The sequence below is a fragment of the Centruroides sculpturatus genome, unplaced genomic scaffold, assembly GCF_000671375.1.
Source record: "Centruroides sculpturatus isolate CEXI.00-Female unplaced genomic scaffold, Cexi_2.0 scaffold128, whole genome shotgun sequence".
NCBI classification, from domain to species: Eukaryota; Metazoa; Arthropoda; class Arachnida; order Scorpiones; family Buthidae; genus Centruroides; species Centruroides sculpturatus.
In genome coordinates, this window is record NW_019385268.1 from 465,436 (window position 1) to 482,441 (window position 17,006).

At 31.5% G+C, this 17,006-nt stretch overlaps 1 protein-coding gene across 1 annotated transcript in view; it reads left to right on the forward strand.

Annotated features, from left to right (window-relative positions):
* Positions 1-17,006, forward strand: part of LOC111636903 (proteasome-associated protein ECM29 homolog) — a 67,492-nt gene that overhangs the window by 29,488 nt on the left and 20,998 nt on the right. Inside the window, exons 6-7 of the mRNA XM_023382293.1 lie at positions 9,295-9,465; positions 16,064-16,143. Coding sequence (XP_023238061.1) covers positions 9,295-9,465; positions 16,064-16,143 — 251 coding nt within the window. The remainder of the gene's footprint in view (positions 1-9,294; positions 9,466-16,063; positions 16,144-17,006) is intronic.

The following is a 17,006-nucleotide window of genomic DNA, read 5'->3' on the forward strand; positions in this document are numbered from 1 at the left end:
GGCGCGTTTTCTGATAAGTTATTTTTCTGCGAAAAATTCGTTGAACTTTGGAGACATCATTAATAGAAATAATTTTTATGGCCATTCAATAAGAAATGTTTTTTTCACAAGAAATGTATAAAATTACAGTACTGTATTAGACTTACAGTACCTAATTTATATACTGTACAGACGATAGTAAACTCAACTTACCCACCTAAACTCTCCATAGTGTGTAAGTAGTTCGGCTGCTTGTCCACTATTGGTCCAGATTCAACCAATCCTGTTGCGACATGAGTCGGCGATGACGTTTTACCGCATTTTACGAGTCTCTTTTAGCGTCTTTATACGAATACAGTCGCAATTTTTTCGCTGTGATATACAAATCTGCATTATATGAACTTGCATTATAGGGGGGTCTACTGTACAGTACATTAATGCATTGGCCTAATACAATAATGTCCAAACTTTTTGATTGACAGGTCAAATTGCACACAAGTCATAGATAGATAGGCCATAAAATGTTAACTCATTATTTATATAATTTACTAATAATTTATTATTAAACTGTATAAATAATTACTTTATTTCACTATTCAAATTCAAATATATTAATTATTCATATTAGACCTTTAGCCTGTTACAAAAGGGTGTTCGAGAAACATAACATCAAAAATTACAGTTTATCAACCCAATAGGACTGGTAATTATTTAACCGACTGATAATGAATACATGGCCTCAATATGTGTAACTTAATTAGACAAATTTAGATTGAAACAATTACTTACAAAAAAATTTTTTTATAAAATTATAAAAATTGTATATAGTAGTAGTATTAGCTGAATGGAAAAATTGATACATTTTATTTTCATCCAATAAATTGTTTAATTGGCTAAGACCCACTTTAGATCTTAAATCTTGAACCTCCTTGCACTCACAAAACAAATGAAATTTGGTCAATATTCCATTGTACCTTGGACAACTGGTTTTAGAAAATTCATAGATTTTATTTTTGACCATGATCAGGTTCTTATTTAGTCTGAGTTGAATGAAAAATTTTTTAATTACAAAAGGAATATTTGTTAACATATAACTATTGATAAAAGAGTATTCCAGTAATAAACTATACCATTCAGGTTTATTCTGATTATACATTTCTTTGATATTTTGTAGCAATAAAACTTCAAGTGAATTTTGAATTAAATGAGATTTTAGTAATTCACTAATTTCAGATTTTACTAGCAGAGGACCTAGAGAGATTCCATAGGTATTAACAATACTTTTAATTTGATCCATCCATGATCTTCTCTGTGAAACCTGGCAGGATTTTTTATATAACAAAATCAGCAGTTTAGAAGATATATTTCCGCTATCTCTTATCATGAATAGAATAGAATAGAATGTTTATTAACGTAATAGGCAATAGCCTGTTACAAGGGGGATGTTTATACAATTATTAGAACTTTACATAAATTAACTTTTCTATGAGCATTCGCCTTCCATCTGTTACAATCAGGGTGGTTGGATTTCACAATTTCTTGATTATCTACACAGATTTATTTTTACATCTAATTATATTTTAACTTATACATTACATACAGTATGTACCTTTTTACCCGTTTTAAAAACACTTCAAATTTATTCATTATTCCATATACAATATCTCAATGTTTTTACATTACATAGATCTTATTTTCATTATTAAATTTATATTTATGATAGCTACTTCAACATAGTCGATTAATTTATTCTTGTTTCTTCATTTTTTGCTTTACTAAATACTATGATCAAGTGTTTATTAATTATTAACTTTAACTGTCACTTCAAATTATCATACAGGTTTCCGTAGAACCAATAATGTTAGGGTCTATGAATTTCTTTAGTAAGACTTTATAATTTTCCCGCAAAGACCCTATATTCACCAAAACCCTATTGGACAGAAAATTTTTTTTTGTCTTTGTTAGTCTCTCTCATATTTTTACTACCATTACATTACTAACATTTTTTCCTTTACTTACTGTATTAAGCTGATACATCAATATTGTAAACAATTGTCACCTTCCATCATTTCATTTGTCTTCTGCAAATACAGTAATACCTCGGTTTCAGTTTTCATTGATTTCTTTTGCAAAAAATTTGTCTCGGGTTTCGTCGGCATGCCCACATACGTGACCTTGCTGCTAATTCTGCGAAACTACACNTTTTCCTGAATTAATTCATATATAGATCTTAATGTATATTGTGAATCGTCAATACCTTGTTTTTCGGTTTCTCTTGCCGGTTTAAAATAATCCTGAATTTTCGAATTTCTCGGGGTCCCATTATTTCTTTCGACCTTTTCTTCAATTTGGTATTCCTCACTTAAAATTTCCAGTAACTGTGTTTCCCTTTCTTCATCCTTGTGACTTTCCTTCCTAGGTCTACCCCGCCCCCTTTTTTGCATATCCAACTGACTTGACCGAAGTGGTGAGCGGGGGAGAGGACCAGGATTTATTTCAATTCCGGCAATTATTAATAGTATTTTAATCATTCCCAATGTTAAATTAATGTCAACAGCTCTAATTTGTACATACCACATTGCGTAATTTTTTGTTATTTCCATCCCAAACTTGTTCTACCAACCTCTCAAAAAAAGTTCACTCGGACACTTGACAGCTCTGACACAGCCCCCTATCATAAATAGGAAATTAATAAATCTTTTTATAAAGAAAGGACTTAGTTTAAACCAATTTAGTTCTAGTCTGAGAGCAAAACCAGGTATCATACTCCAGGGTAAAAATTTTTTGAATAAATTTGTTTTGTATAATGTCAAATTTTTTATAACTTGAAAGTCCCCAAATCAATGATGCATACCCTACTGATTGATAATTATTGAATTAAACAATTTAAAATGAACAATTATATTCTTTAGTATAGTAATCATAAACAATTTCACCATATTGTTGGCCAATAACATGGACTTGGCCTTAATTTTTTTGTAATGTTTTTCGAAGGATAAAGTTGGTGTCAGAATTATTCCCAAAAACTTTATTTCCTGTACTATCTTGAACTCGTTGTACAGGTAAAATTCTTTCTTTTCTTGGAGATCCTTGACCCATTCTGAAATACCATTATAGAAAATTTACGTGGGTTAATTTTGAGTTTTAATTTATCAAAGTATTCATGTAATGATTTAATCTTCCTATGTAAAACTGCAGCTGTTGGTGCAACTATAACAACATTGTCAGCATAAGATATGGCGTGAACAATTTGACCATTGAAAGTAAAACCATTGTCTTCTTGTTAAAAACATTCATTTATTATATGTCAAATGTAAAAAACTTAAATAAATGGGGGGACTAGGGGTCCCCTTGTAATAATCCTCTCTCTATGTCTAATGCAGGCCACTTGCTGTTTTCTTGCTTAACTATCACTTTTTAATGGCCAAATAACTCTCCTATTATTCTCACTAAATAAATGTCTGCCTGATAATTAATCAGCTTCCTTTGCAATGCTGCAATTACCACTGAATTAAATGCTTTTTCTATGTCCAAGAATAATACAAAAACTTTGTCTTTTTTTACATAATTGCAAACACAAACACTGAACCAATTTACGGTGTGGAACGATCGACTAAACATAAAAAACAAAAGTTTTCGAACCCCTTCTGGGCTCTTCATCAGGTTTTAGCTCGTAAATCCGATTGACGAATGTTGTTCCAATAATTTCGTTCCTGCGATCGAATAGTTCTTTTAAAATTCGATGTCGCGCACGCCGTTCGAATTTAACGAATGTCGTTAACGGAAGCCATTAACAAGTGATGTTCAAATAAGATCGTTCTTGAGTTCGAACAGTGCTATAAAATTATCCGATGCACATGCGTGACATCTCCGCCTTCTCAGTTATAACGAGCGGTTAAAGCGTGCTATGTATCAACTCTTGCCAGGCCAACGACAAAAGCATCTCCTCTTTAAAATTTATGCACGTGGTTTCGATAGAGGATTTAAAGATGTGCATCGCCTCTAACCATTTGAGATGATCATTGGGAGGCGCACCAAGGAGGAGATTGGCCCTAGTAAAGTCAGCAACTATGCCCGGGTCTGTTGCGTATGTTGCGAGGGCCGTGCTAGTTCTTCCGTGACGAATGTCTGCCTGATGTTCCTGCATTCTGACACCTATGGATCTTTTAGTAGAGCCTATATATACTAAGTCCTTATTGAATCTATTATCTCTCAAAGGGACACTATAGACTCCCGGTCTTCTGTTGGAGTTAGGAGGGTCCTTCCCATTCGTTAAGATGTTAAAAATAGTAGGACACCTCCTGTAAGCAATACTTATTTGGCGCTTCTTGGCGATCCTATCGTATATAGCTCTTACATATGGGTTAAAGGTGACGGGTATCCGTTCTATGTCTTCCGGATCTTCTGATCTCTCATTGTGCCTGTCTACCAACCTTTCGTTAACTGCATACATCCGGCTATAATTCTTTATCATCTTACGTTTGGCTTTGCGATAACCACGTTCCGCGGCTACTCGCATTATATACGCTAGCTCTTTATCACGAGCCTGTATGTTAGAAGAATGTGTGAAGGCTCTTCTGATTAAGGCTTTATATGCCGCAGTCTTGTAGGGTACCAGATCGCCAGATCCTACCGGGATGTACGAAGACTTAGAGCCTGGTTTATGATACACCGCAGTGTGGATGCCATCTTTCTCTAACCTAATACTTATATCCAGGAAATGGACCTCAGTGGTGTCAGATTGTTCCAATTCAAGCGTCAACCCATATGGGTTATTATTAAAAGCGTCTACTAAGGTTGTTATGTCAGGCACATTTTCCCAAAAAATAATAATAATCAGAAGAGCCTTCACACATTCTTCTAACATACAGGCTCGTGATAAAGAGCTAGCGTATATAATGCGAGTAGCCGCGGAACATGGTTATCGCAAAGCCAAACGTAAGATGATAAAGAATTATAGCTGGATGTATGCAGTTAACGAAAGGTCGGTAGACAGGCACAATGAGAGATCAGAAGATCCGGAAGACATAGAACGGATACCCGTCACCTTTAACCCATATGTAAGAGCTATATACGATAGGATCGCCAAGAAGCGCCAAATAAGTATTGCTTACAGGAGGTGTCCTACTATTTTTAACATCTTAACGAATGGGAAGGACCCTCCTAACTCCAACAGAAGACCGGGAGTCTATAGTGTCCCTTTGAGAGATAATAGATTCAATAAGGACTTAGTATATATAGGCTCTACTAAAAGATCCATAGGTGTCAGAATGCAGGAACATCAGGCAGACATTCGTCACGGAAGAACCAGCACGGCCCTCGCAACATACGCAACAGACCCGGGCATAGTTGCTGACTTTACTAGGGCCAATCTCCTCCTTGGTGCGCCTCCCAATGATCATCTCAAATGGTTAGAGGCGATGCACATCTTTAAATCCTCTATCGAAACCACGTGCATAAATTTTAAAGAGGAGATGCTTTTGTCGTTGGCCTGGCAAGAGTTGATACATAGCACGCTTTAACCGCTCGTTATAACTGAGAAGGCGGACATGTCACGCATGCGCATCGGATAATTTTATAGCACTGTTCGAACTCAAGAACGATCTTATTTGAACATCACTTGTTAATGGCTTCCGTTAACGACATTCGTTAAATTCGAACGGCATGCGCGACATCGAATTTTAAAAGAACTATTCGATCGCAGGAACGAAATTATTGGAACAACATTCGTCAATCGGATTTACGAGCTAAAACCTGATGAAGAGCCCAGAAGGGGTTCGAAAACGTTTGTTTTTTATGTTTAGTCGATCGTTCCACACCGTAAATTGGTTCAGTGTTTGTGTTTGATATATAGGTGTGGTGAGTAGTGAGTTTTTGTATACATAATTGCAATTGTACTAGTGCAATTAGAGTAAAAAGGGCCATTTGTGTACCTCCATTTCGTATAAATGCAAACTGTGTTTCATTCCTATAATTATTTCTGTCAACCCAGTTGATGAATTTTTGCATTAAAACAGATGTAAAAACTTTATGAAACCCAGACAGGCGAGCAATAGGTCGGTAATTTGTTGGTAGATTCCTTTCACCTTTCTTAAATAACATATCAAATATTACAATATTCCTATCTCTAGGGATTACACCTAAATTATAAAATCCATTAAATTGCCTAACCAAAAACTTTATAATATCTGTTGGTAGATTTTTAATTATATAAGTGGTAATTATATCAAAACCAGGGGCAGTTTTTTCTTTTACTTTTTTAAATTAAATTAATACAACTATTTAGACCTTCCACACTAAAAACTTCTTCATATGGTTGATTTGAATGTGAATTCAGTTCAACAGTAATCCTTTTATTATTATTTTTATATGTATTAGAGAAATCCTTAAAATATTGACTCCAGCTGCTAAATGACATTGGACAATTAATGTCTTTATATATTGGAGTTTTTCGAAATTTATTTATGACGTTCCAGAAATTTTTTTGTGTCTTCTATTTTCGTCAACAGATCGCTCATTTCTGAAAAATATTTCCTCTTTTTCACAAAAATTTGAGTAAATTTTCTTGTTGTCTAAATACAGCTTCAGAGCTTGATCAGTATTCGTATTTCTGAATTTTTGTAGGCTCTGCTATTTTTTAATCTTGCAATAATAACAACTATTATCAAACCAACATTGTTTGTAATTTATTTTATACTTCTTTGTACAACTATTAAATCAATATGAATGAATTAACCTTATTAGGTTATCATAATTTTCTGTGGGTATGTTAGTATGCTCTAGATCTAAAATGTCTCAAACTTTGTTATCGATTTCATTCTTAAATTTAATCATATTTAAATGTCATTCAATTTCATATCTCAGTTTTTGACCTTGTTTGAATCTCTGTAGTTTTTCATCAACCTCTAAAGTTCCACTAAGTTCTAACTGCACCGGAAAATGATCAGACTCATCAATCTTCAAAACACTTAACTTTTTGCAGACATCTAAAACAAAATCTGAACAAATAACATAATCAATTATAGATTTACTGAAATGGGATATATAAGTGTATTCAGCAGGACAATCGCCATTTAATCTACCATTCAGGATATAAAGATCATTTGGCTTGCACAAAATTGAGTAATATTAAACCTTCTGATTAGTTGTTTTATCCTTGGATTTTCTAACATTATTCATTAGTATGTTACTACTTTTATATTTTGTGTCCATTTCTTCACCTATTTGAGCATTTACATCACCACCTATAAATCAAAAATTAATAATGTTCAATTTCTGAGTCATAATATTTTGAATTTCATATAATTTAGTTTTTCTGTCTGTTGTTGGTGAGAAGTAAATGAGTATAACACCCAATTGTGATTCTCCCCAAACAGTTCTAAAAGACTGTATAAGTTTTATTTCTACAAATGTATATTTATCTTCTATTTTACATGATTTCAACTCACCTAGATGATTTCTTATGAAAAGCAATAATCCACCAGAAGGGCGACCAAATTTACTTGTTCTCTGCTTTGCTTTCTATTACTATAAATTGTTGTTTCAAATATTCTTTATCTTCTGTTTTCAAATTAGTGATCCAAGTTTCTGTAAGATCAATGATGTAATTAACTAATATGAATTCACAAAAGGTATTTTTGTGTATTTTTGCCTGTAGCCCTTGAATATTCCAAAACCTAATTAAAACTTTAAACTTGTCGCCTATGGTTGCTAAACTCAAATTAGGAAATTCAACTGAGTTAGCATTAGTTACTATAGGTCACTGTATATTGCAATTTTGATTGTTATCCTCTTCTACTTTTCTTATTAAATTATTATGTATATCAATAGAACCCATAATATCAAAAGGAATTTTTGAAGTCATAGCTGGTATTCAATTTAGTTTGTTCCTAAAAAATCTTTTAATTGGATAATTTTATCTAGATTAACATCATATGTATAAACATTGTTTCCACAGATATAACAAACATCTCTAACTTTTATTGTATTTCCCTTAGCCTTTTCTTGATGAGCCTACAATTTTTTCCTTCTTATCCTAGATCTTTTACACAGATCAGCTGAAAAAATAATTTTTTTCCTTTTATCTATATTAAAATTAGCTTTCTTTGCCCAGAATTCTTTAAGACTTATATTTCTATCTTGCACAGAATCGAACATAATTTTCACCATAGGATTAACATTATTATCAGATAACATGACTAAACTTTCTATGGAGCTATTTAATATACCTAGATCTATGTTAATAAATTGTTCTAATTCTTTTAAATATTCTGTAGATTTGAATGAAAAATTTATAATTACAATATTTTTATTAGTTCTTTCAGTTAATAACCAAAGAAAATTGTCAGATTAAAGGTATGTTAGAATTTGATCTTGATATTGATCAAATTCTAACATACCTTTAATTAATCTGACAATTTTCTTTGGTTATTAACTCCATTTCTTCTAGTTTTTGAGTAATTTTTGTGGTTTCCAGTTGGCTAACCTTATTTGCTTGTTTCAAATAATTAACTTCTGTTTTGATTGCTTGTAATTCCACGTTCAACTGGGAAAATTTATCCCGAATTAACTCATAAATCAATTTTAAGGAGCACTGAGGTTCTTCTAGTATTTGTAAATCCGTTTCTCAAACCGATGCAAAATAGTCTTGTATTTTTGTATTTCTCACATCACTTGAATTAGATTTACTAAATTCTTGCTCAGCTTGCTCGAAATCTTCACCTAATATTTCCTCTAGTTGATTAACTTTGTCAAGTACTTTGGAATTATCTTTATGCGGCCTGCCATGCTTCTTCTTTGCATATCCAACTGGCCAAATTATTGTGGCAAATGGATTAATGGCCCTGGGTTTTACTCAATTCTGGCCATAAATAACAAGAACACAATCAAAACCAAGGTTAATCTATTAATAAACCTCCACTTCTCCAATAATAACATGCCAAGTATTAACAAGACCAACCACTTTGACTCAATACACTCTACAAAAAAACACGCCAACACCATCGGCAACAATAACACATCCCTCTAATCACTTTATCAGAAAATTTAAATCTCAATTGCAGTTTAACTGCAATTGAGATTTAAATTTTCATTCTTTTGAATAATTTGTTTATAAATTAAATAATTTTGGGAATTACCTCAAACTACACATAATTTGTTGTTTTTATAGAAATTTAGACTTTATAAATATTTATAAATATTTTCCTGCTTTACAAAAAAATAATTTTCTTAAACAAATATATAATAAAAATGTAAATTAACTGGTGTAGAAATGAAATGTTAAATTAAAATTTAGATTTAATTAATATTTTACAGGGAGCTGCATTTGGATTTGGAATTATTGCTCAGCAAGCTAAAAGTCAGCTTAAAGAATATTTACCAATTATTGTTCCTAAATTGTATCGATATCAATTTGATCCAAATAGTAGTGTACGCTTGTCATTTGTTTCAATATGGCATGCAGTTGTACCTGATGAACAAAAAGTAGTAAGTAATAATAATATATTTTATTATAAAAAATTAATAATTTAATAACTAAATATTTTTGTAAAATGTTAAATCAAAATTCTCTGTTTATTATTATAAATTATTATAAAAGCTTAATATAATTTTACATTCTGTTAAGATATCACTAAGCTTCCAAAATACAGCTGAAATCAGGAAGAATTCCATAGAACTCTTGAAATTCAATTACTCATAATAGACATTTAGATTGATGAATCTTTTAATTTCCAAATATATACTAATTATAAATCTATTTGTATTACAGAATCTGTAAATATAAGCACATTTCATTTGAGAAATATTTCATTACTTTCCTGGCTGTTATATATGACAAAGAGAAAGCATGGCAATTGGTCAAAAATGACACCCTAAGATTTTTATATTTTTGGACTCAGGACCTTGAAAAGTAAAATGCAAAAAAATTTGGGTGTTTTTTTGTGTGTATAGATGTTAGTCTGTGTGGGGGGGCATGATTTTGTTAACACTCTTCGAAGCTTAATAACTCTTGTGCTTTTTGCGGAAAATTTCTAAAATTTTGCAGGGAGGTTTGAGCATTAGGAGAATTGATACTATTAAATTTTACTGGTTAAAGGTCAAGGGGGTTGTGTGTCATATCTCAAGTAGGGTCAGACTTAATGAAGATTTTACTCGTTATTAGAATTTATAGGTTTTTTATAAAACTCATCCCTACCCTGAAAATTAAGCCATTTTATAATAATTAAAAATATAAAAAGTTTTTAATAATAAAATATTATAATAGATGGCATTACACATGCAGTTTAGATGTTGTCAAGAAAGTTAAACAATTTGTTGCTGGATTTTTTTTATAGAAATAACATTGATTTGTTCTATATATAACACGGTATCATTATATTGATAATATTAAAAACTAAATTATACATAACTATATTTTTATATCTTTAAATTCTTAAAATGATGATGTGTTATTTCAAAAACACTAAAAATTTTCAGACTATTTTTTGTTCTCAAGACTTAGTTTAGACCAGTGATTCTCAAACTTTTTCGATCCACCGCCCCCTTTGTTCCATAAAGTTATACCCAATGCCCCCATTTTCTCTTGTGTGAGAAAAGGATTGGAAATATTCTTAGGAAAACTTTTCTATGAATCTCACACTTTGTGCCCTTACTGTACATTGTTCTCATCATCTGGAAACCATTAAACCCAATGTTTCTCTTATCAGCCCCAATTTTGCCTTTGGTCACCGTTCAATACCCTGCCTCTATCATAGATCTATTCATCGCGCCAGATGGGGGGCGTTATTGCTTACTTTGAGAAACGCTGAGCTAAAATAAAAGTCAATGTGTTAGAAATATTCAAGTTGTGACCTTCAATAAAAAATAAAAAATATATAAAAATGTCAACATTTTATATATATTCCGTCGAATTTTTATATATAGAATTTGTCTGTCGTCGCCCCTCTATATTTCCTTAACGCCCCCCAATTCTCTTTGAGCCTTCTACTGCCCCCCTGAAAGCCTCCAGCGCCCACAAGGGGGCGTTATCGCCCACTTTGAGAAACGCTGGTTTAGACTCTTTGCTTATTATAGCTATTGCAACAACTTATGTTTAGTAATGTCAATTTATAGAAATAACAATAGTTTTTATATCATTATTTTTACAGTTATCTAAAATTTATTTATTTTTTTAACATTCTGAAAACTATTCTACAATGTTGACTATCATAGTATCTACATTGGATGAAATGATTGCCAATGTGTTCTCAATTAGATGTATTATTGTATACATTGCATAATTTATAACATTTATTTTTCAACCAAATTTGCAATAGGATTCTTATTTTTGCCAAAAATCTGAGTTTTATTGTAATTGGCATATGAAAAATTTTTTCAGTAAGCCTGTACCTTTAATATCGGACTTTCCTCATATGTCTGATCAAGCTGTGTTGAGTACTTACAAATGATAAAAAATGTCATGAAAACAATGTTTTGTAGGTTTTCAAACTAATCTCCAGTTGGACTCATACAATGCTTTGAAAAATGGTATTATTGCTTAATGTGCCAAGATAAACTAGCTCTTTGTAAGGAAAAGTTTATCAACAAAATTTATCAAATACATTTTTTCCATGAATTTTAATGACACTGTTTTAGTTAGTTTTTATTATTTTTCTGTGAATAAATATTTTGTTATCTGGTGGTATTTTTCAGTCTTATTTCAGATGATAACTATCTATTACTTATGTTTATTTGTTAAAATATACTAATTTCTGGCACTAAAGATTAGGCTGCATTTTATTATATAATTCTTAGATGTCTTTCAGTATCAGATTGCCAACTATGAGTTGTAAGGCAGTCACCGTGTTAGAATTATTACATTTTAACAGTATGATCTTAAATCATTTTTATGTTTATTTTATTATAACAATAATAATTTCATATATTTAATTGTATAAGTAAATATATTTAAGACACTAAAAATAAAAACCTACAACAATAAGCCAAAAACATGGAAAAAAACAAAAATTAACTGTTATTAATGTCTTAACATACTGAATTAATACTAGTTCACTAACTTAAAAACTATATACAGTGGGTGATTGGTTAACGAACACTTTAGTGAAAGATTTTTATATTTGGATAACAAACACCTCACATACATGTGAAAGAAAAGGCTGTACTCAAAGATGTAGCCCTAAAAGATAAGAAAGATGGGTGAAGGAAGGAAGGAGAGTGATTTGAAGAAAAGTTAGGAGGGTGGGATGATTGGAGGTTTGAAAGTGGAAAAAGGAGGACATGAGCTGCAAAGGGGAGCTGTTGGATAGCACTTGGAAATACGATGGAATACATGAGCAAAACAATTTGTATATACAGGGAAGGAGAAGGCTGATAGCGAAATACCTTGAGGAGTTGGTCAGATGAGGTCGACTTGGAAAAAAAAAAAGCAGTAAGGAGACCCTTTTTGGGAGGGGTCCTTGTTGACTCAGAAGATGAGCTGTCCATTAGATGCCACTTAGGCTGGTAGCAGTATAGTGCGTAAGTTTCAGGTGTTCCACGAAGGTCTTGAATTCTTGATAGATTATCTGGTCCTCAATAAGGGTATATAGTTTGCATGACCAAGGATATCCACGTTCCACAATAGTCCTATGAAGGTTTGCATGGTGGCGTGAGTGAACCGGACAGATGAAGATTAGGTGTATTGGATCTTCGTTCTCGTTAGTATCACAGAGGCACAAACCATTCCCCTTCCTCAAGAACCTGTAGAGGTAGGCTCTGAAGTTGCCATGTGTTGTAAGAATTTGGGTCATGACGTGATTGGTAGTAAAATGGTGGTTGCTGATCCTATGAGAGATACTGGGGAAAAAGTTGTGGGTGAGACCCTGTCAGGCTTTCATCCCACTCCTTCTGCCAGCAGGACATTAAAATTGAGTCCAGCTTACCTTGAACCCAGGACAGGGGAATCGAGGAGTAGCTACACACTGTGGATAAAGAGGAGGCCTTTTTGGCTAGGTTGTCCGCCTTGTCATTGCCATTGCTTCCTGAGTGGCCCTTGATCCAGTGAAATTTTATATTGACTGTATCTGAGATTTCGTATAGGATATTTAAGCTGTTGTTGATTATGGGAAGGCAGCAGTTACGCTTACGAATCTGGTAAAGGGCGACTCAACTGTTGCTGATGATGTTAATGTTTTTACCGTTGTAACTGGTTATATTATCCTGGATACTTCTAAGGATGTTAAGGATGGCTAGTGGCTCAGCTTGGTTGATGGAGCAAGATGGATCCATCTTATAGGCACCTTGCCAGAAGGTTTTCTTCATTGGGTCATCGAGGATAACAGCCATGCCTACAGCTTCTGGAGATTTGGATCCGTCAGTGTAGTAGTTTATGCCTTGTGGGATGGTGGATTGATGGAGACAGATGTTGGGGTCTGGGTCATTGGCAGGATGATGGGTGTGCAAGTCATAGTTAATGTCCAGTCCATAGTCCAGGAGGAATTTTCCTAGGACACTTATGTCTGCAGGCAACGAACACCTCACAGAACAAACACAAGAAGAAGTGACATAAAATAATGAATTGGTCTTCCCTTGTCTTCAGACAACAATTCGAAACTTTTTGGAGTGCGGGAGATGTCACCATTGACACTTAACTCGTATAGTCAGATAGTATTCCTCTGAACTTTGAAACTCTCCCTTATAATTCCAGTCTTTTATTTTTCTGACACAAACAATTTTTTTATAGTATTCGTGAGACTGTCAGGCGGGCACTTTAAGTTTTGTGTCGGTTTTTATTTTCGAAAGGTGAGAGTGTAACAGCAAAGGTAGAGAGTGAGCAGATGTCTGATGTCTGTTGTTGCTGGGCAGTATGGCTTGAACAGGTCTACAGTAGGCTGCAGTTCAATCTTATCTAAGAAAGATACTGTATTATCAAGAAGACTCAAGCAGTAAGGAGTAACAAAAATCACATCTGAGAAATAAAGAACATTGAAGAGTGCCAAGAACTCTTGAATAAAGAATACCAAGAAATTCAGTGAGATATGTTTTCTTCTGAAAAAGAGAATTAATGTCAATATCTGCTATTAAATCTTTTTTTGAAGTAGTGGGATGATGTCAGAACAACGATCTTAGAATGGCATCCAAACCAGGTTGAGGTTAATAGGCTTAGGGATCTCTACAATTAAAATGCTATTAATTACTTCTGAAAAATCTTGAAAAAGAGAGAAAAGCAATTGACATTAGACAGATTCTTTAACCCTCACAAACAGAAAAAAATGACTAATAAAAATGCAAGACTGTGTATATATGTATTTTTATTATTACATATAAATGAATGTAGTAAGAAAGTATATATTCTTTTATTTTTTGGGGTCTCCAGAATGAATTAATCAAATTTTCATAAAAACCTATGGTAAATCCATAATCAGTTAACAAACAATTCAGATAGCGAACAAAGTCTTGGAACAGATTATGTTTGTTAACCGATCACCCACTGTATATATATATTTTTTGTTTTTACATGTACTTCCAACATTTTGTCATATATTTCAATAATACCAGAGATAGTTTTAATTAAACCATTGATTTTTTAAATAATTATTTCTAAACAGTAAATAATGTGTCTGCATAGCAGATACAAAGCCATAACTATTGGAAAATGAGATATAAGAATTATATCATTACTTGCAGTTTGTATTTTAAATATTCTGTTTGTGGACATTCTATTTTCAGCATTTCTGTATTTTTGATGATATTTTAAATATTAAAAACTAATTTTAAAATTTAATTATTTTTATTCTTACTTTTAACACTAATGCCAGAAGATAGTATTTAAACTTATCTATGCAAATATAACTTTCTAATTTGAAAAGACAATTTTAATTAGACATATTTGTTAAAAATCATAAATTATCTTTTTATCTTATTTTAAAATACTAGTCAACTACTGATTTTCTGTCATTCCAAAACCTCATTAGATTGATTGTTTTTCTACTACAACTAAGGTCACTCAATAATAACTTAACAGTGCATCATGGATCACTAATTATTCATTTTCCATCTAATTCATCTAATGACATTTGCATATTTTTTTATAAATCTTAGTTATGGTTTAATATAAAGTAAAATGATCATCAGCTGAAATGTAGAGAATTCAAGTGAGCACATGCTATTGCAATACCATTATTGGCCATTCATTAGATAAGTCTGACAGTTGTGGGAATTTTAAGCATCATCTCATAATTCTATCCAGATTAAAAGAGATACCAGAAAATCAGTAATGAACCTGAAATAGGTTTTTCTAATATTACACATGCTTAAAATTAAATAAGAATTTATCCAATTGAATTAATTCTTATTATTCTGTTTATGAAATAGAATTGTGTTTTTATTATTACATTTATCAAACTACTCTACAAATTAAATATTTTAATCTAAATTGCAATTTTCTTTTTGAACATCAAAATTTTTATAAAAGTCACATGCATAAAAACTAAACTAGTAAAAAAAAAAGTATGAACATGTAACCATTTGTGTTTAAAATTAGTGATCTATGTACATTAAATCAGTTTTAGTCATTAAAATACATTAGTGTTTGATTCAAGCTGCAGATTAACAATATGAATTTTTACAATAACTACAAAATTATCAGTATTAATCAGAATATTTTTAGAAATTAGTTGTTAACTTTATTATATGATTTGGAAATTTTATATTTTTAAAACATTTTATAAAGTTTTGAATAAATTAAATATTTTTATGTATTTAAAGGAAGGAATGACTAAATTTATAAACTTTGTTAAAAATGCAGTCATTCCTTCCTTTATCATTGTTAAAAGGCAATTGGAATTTTAATGCTTTCTTTTAAATAAAATTTAGATCTGTTGAAATCATTAATATATAATTATATCTTGAAACATAAAAACAGATTTATTTTATATTAACTTGCTTAATTTAATAAATTATGTTAATTAATAATAATTAGTTAATAATAATTTATTAATTAATTACAATAATTACTGTACTTATTTAACTACAATAGATGAAATACTCAAACTTATATAACAATGTTAAATTATTATATTTAATGAATTGTTTTGATATTTTTCAGATTGATCAGTATTTAGAAGAAATAATAAAAGATATTGATTATAATCTTACAAGTCCACAGTGGAGAATTAGAGAATCATGGTAAATTGAAAATGTTTAAAAAAATATTATTATTTTTTTAAACTATAAATATTTTTTTAAAAGTTTTAAACAGGATGTTGTTGAAAAATATTAATAGCATTACCCAGGATTTATTTAATCAAATTGGAAAAACTTCTTGTGTTGTACCTAACTACAAATTATTTTATTTCTAGCATCAACCTGTTTAAAATTACTATATTGTTTATTACCCTGTCTTTTATTCACACCTACAGTATCCATAATAAAGTGGCATTTTCTACCTTTTATTTTTTTTGCCAGTACAGTGGTACCTCAGGTTACGAACGCCCCAGCATACGAAATTTTCAGGATACGACATGAAATTCGAACATATTTTTGCTCCACGATACGAACAAAAACTCACCATACGACGTTACATTAGTTTGCATTTTTCATTTGTTTTTCTTACTACAGTTATTTTTTTAAATGTATTACTTGGCTTTAATTTAAGTATGTTTTTCGCGGTGGAACGAATTATTTGGTTTTAGATGTAATCGTATGGGAAAAGATGATCCACCTTACAACATTTTCATGATACGATCTCAGTTTCGGAACGGATTAATTTCGTATCCTGAGGTACCACTGTATTGCTATTAGTTAAGATATAGCAAATATACATACTATGTACTGTACATTATCGGTGGGGGGTCTAATAGATCAGTAGACACCTCTTTTTCCAATGTTAAGGGCAATAATATATCACAATTGTTTAATTGGCTGTACTTCAATTGATGTCTATTCTTGTTTAACAATAAAAATATACTATTTTTAAAGTTGAATTTTTTTTCTTGTATGAAATGTTGTTGATTAATAATATGATGAATGGGTGACCAAGGTTTAGGTCA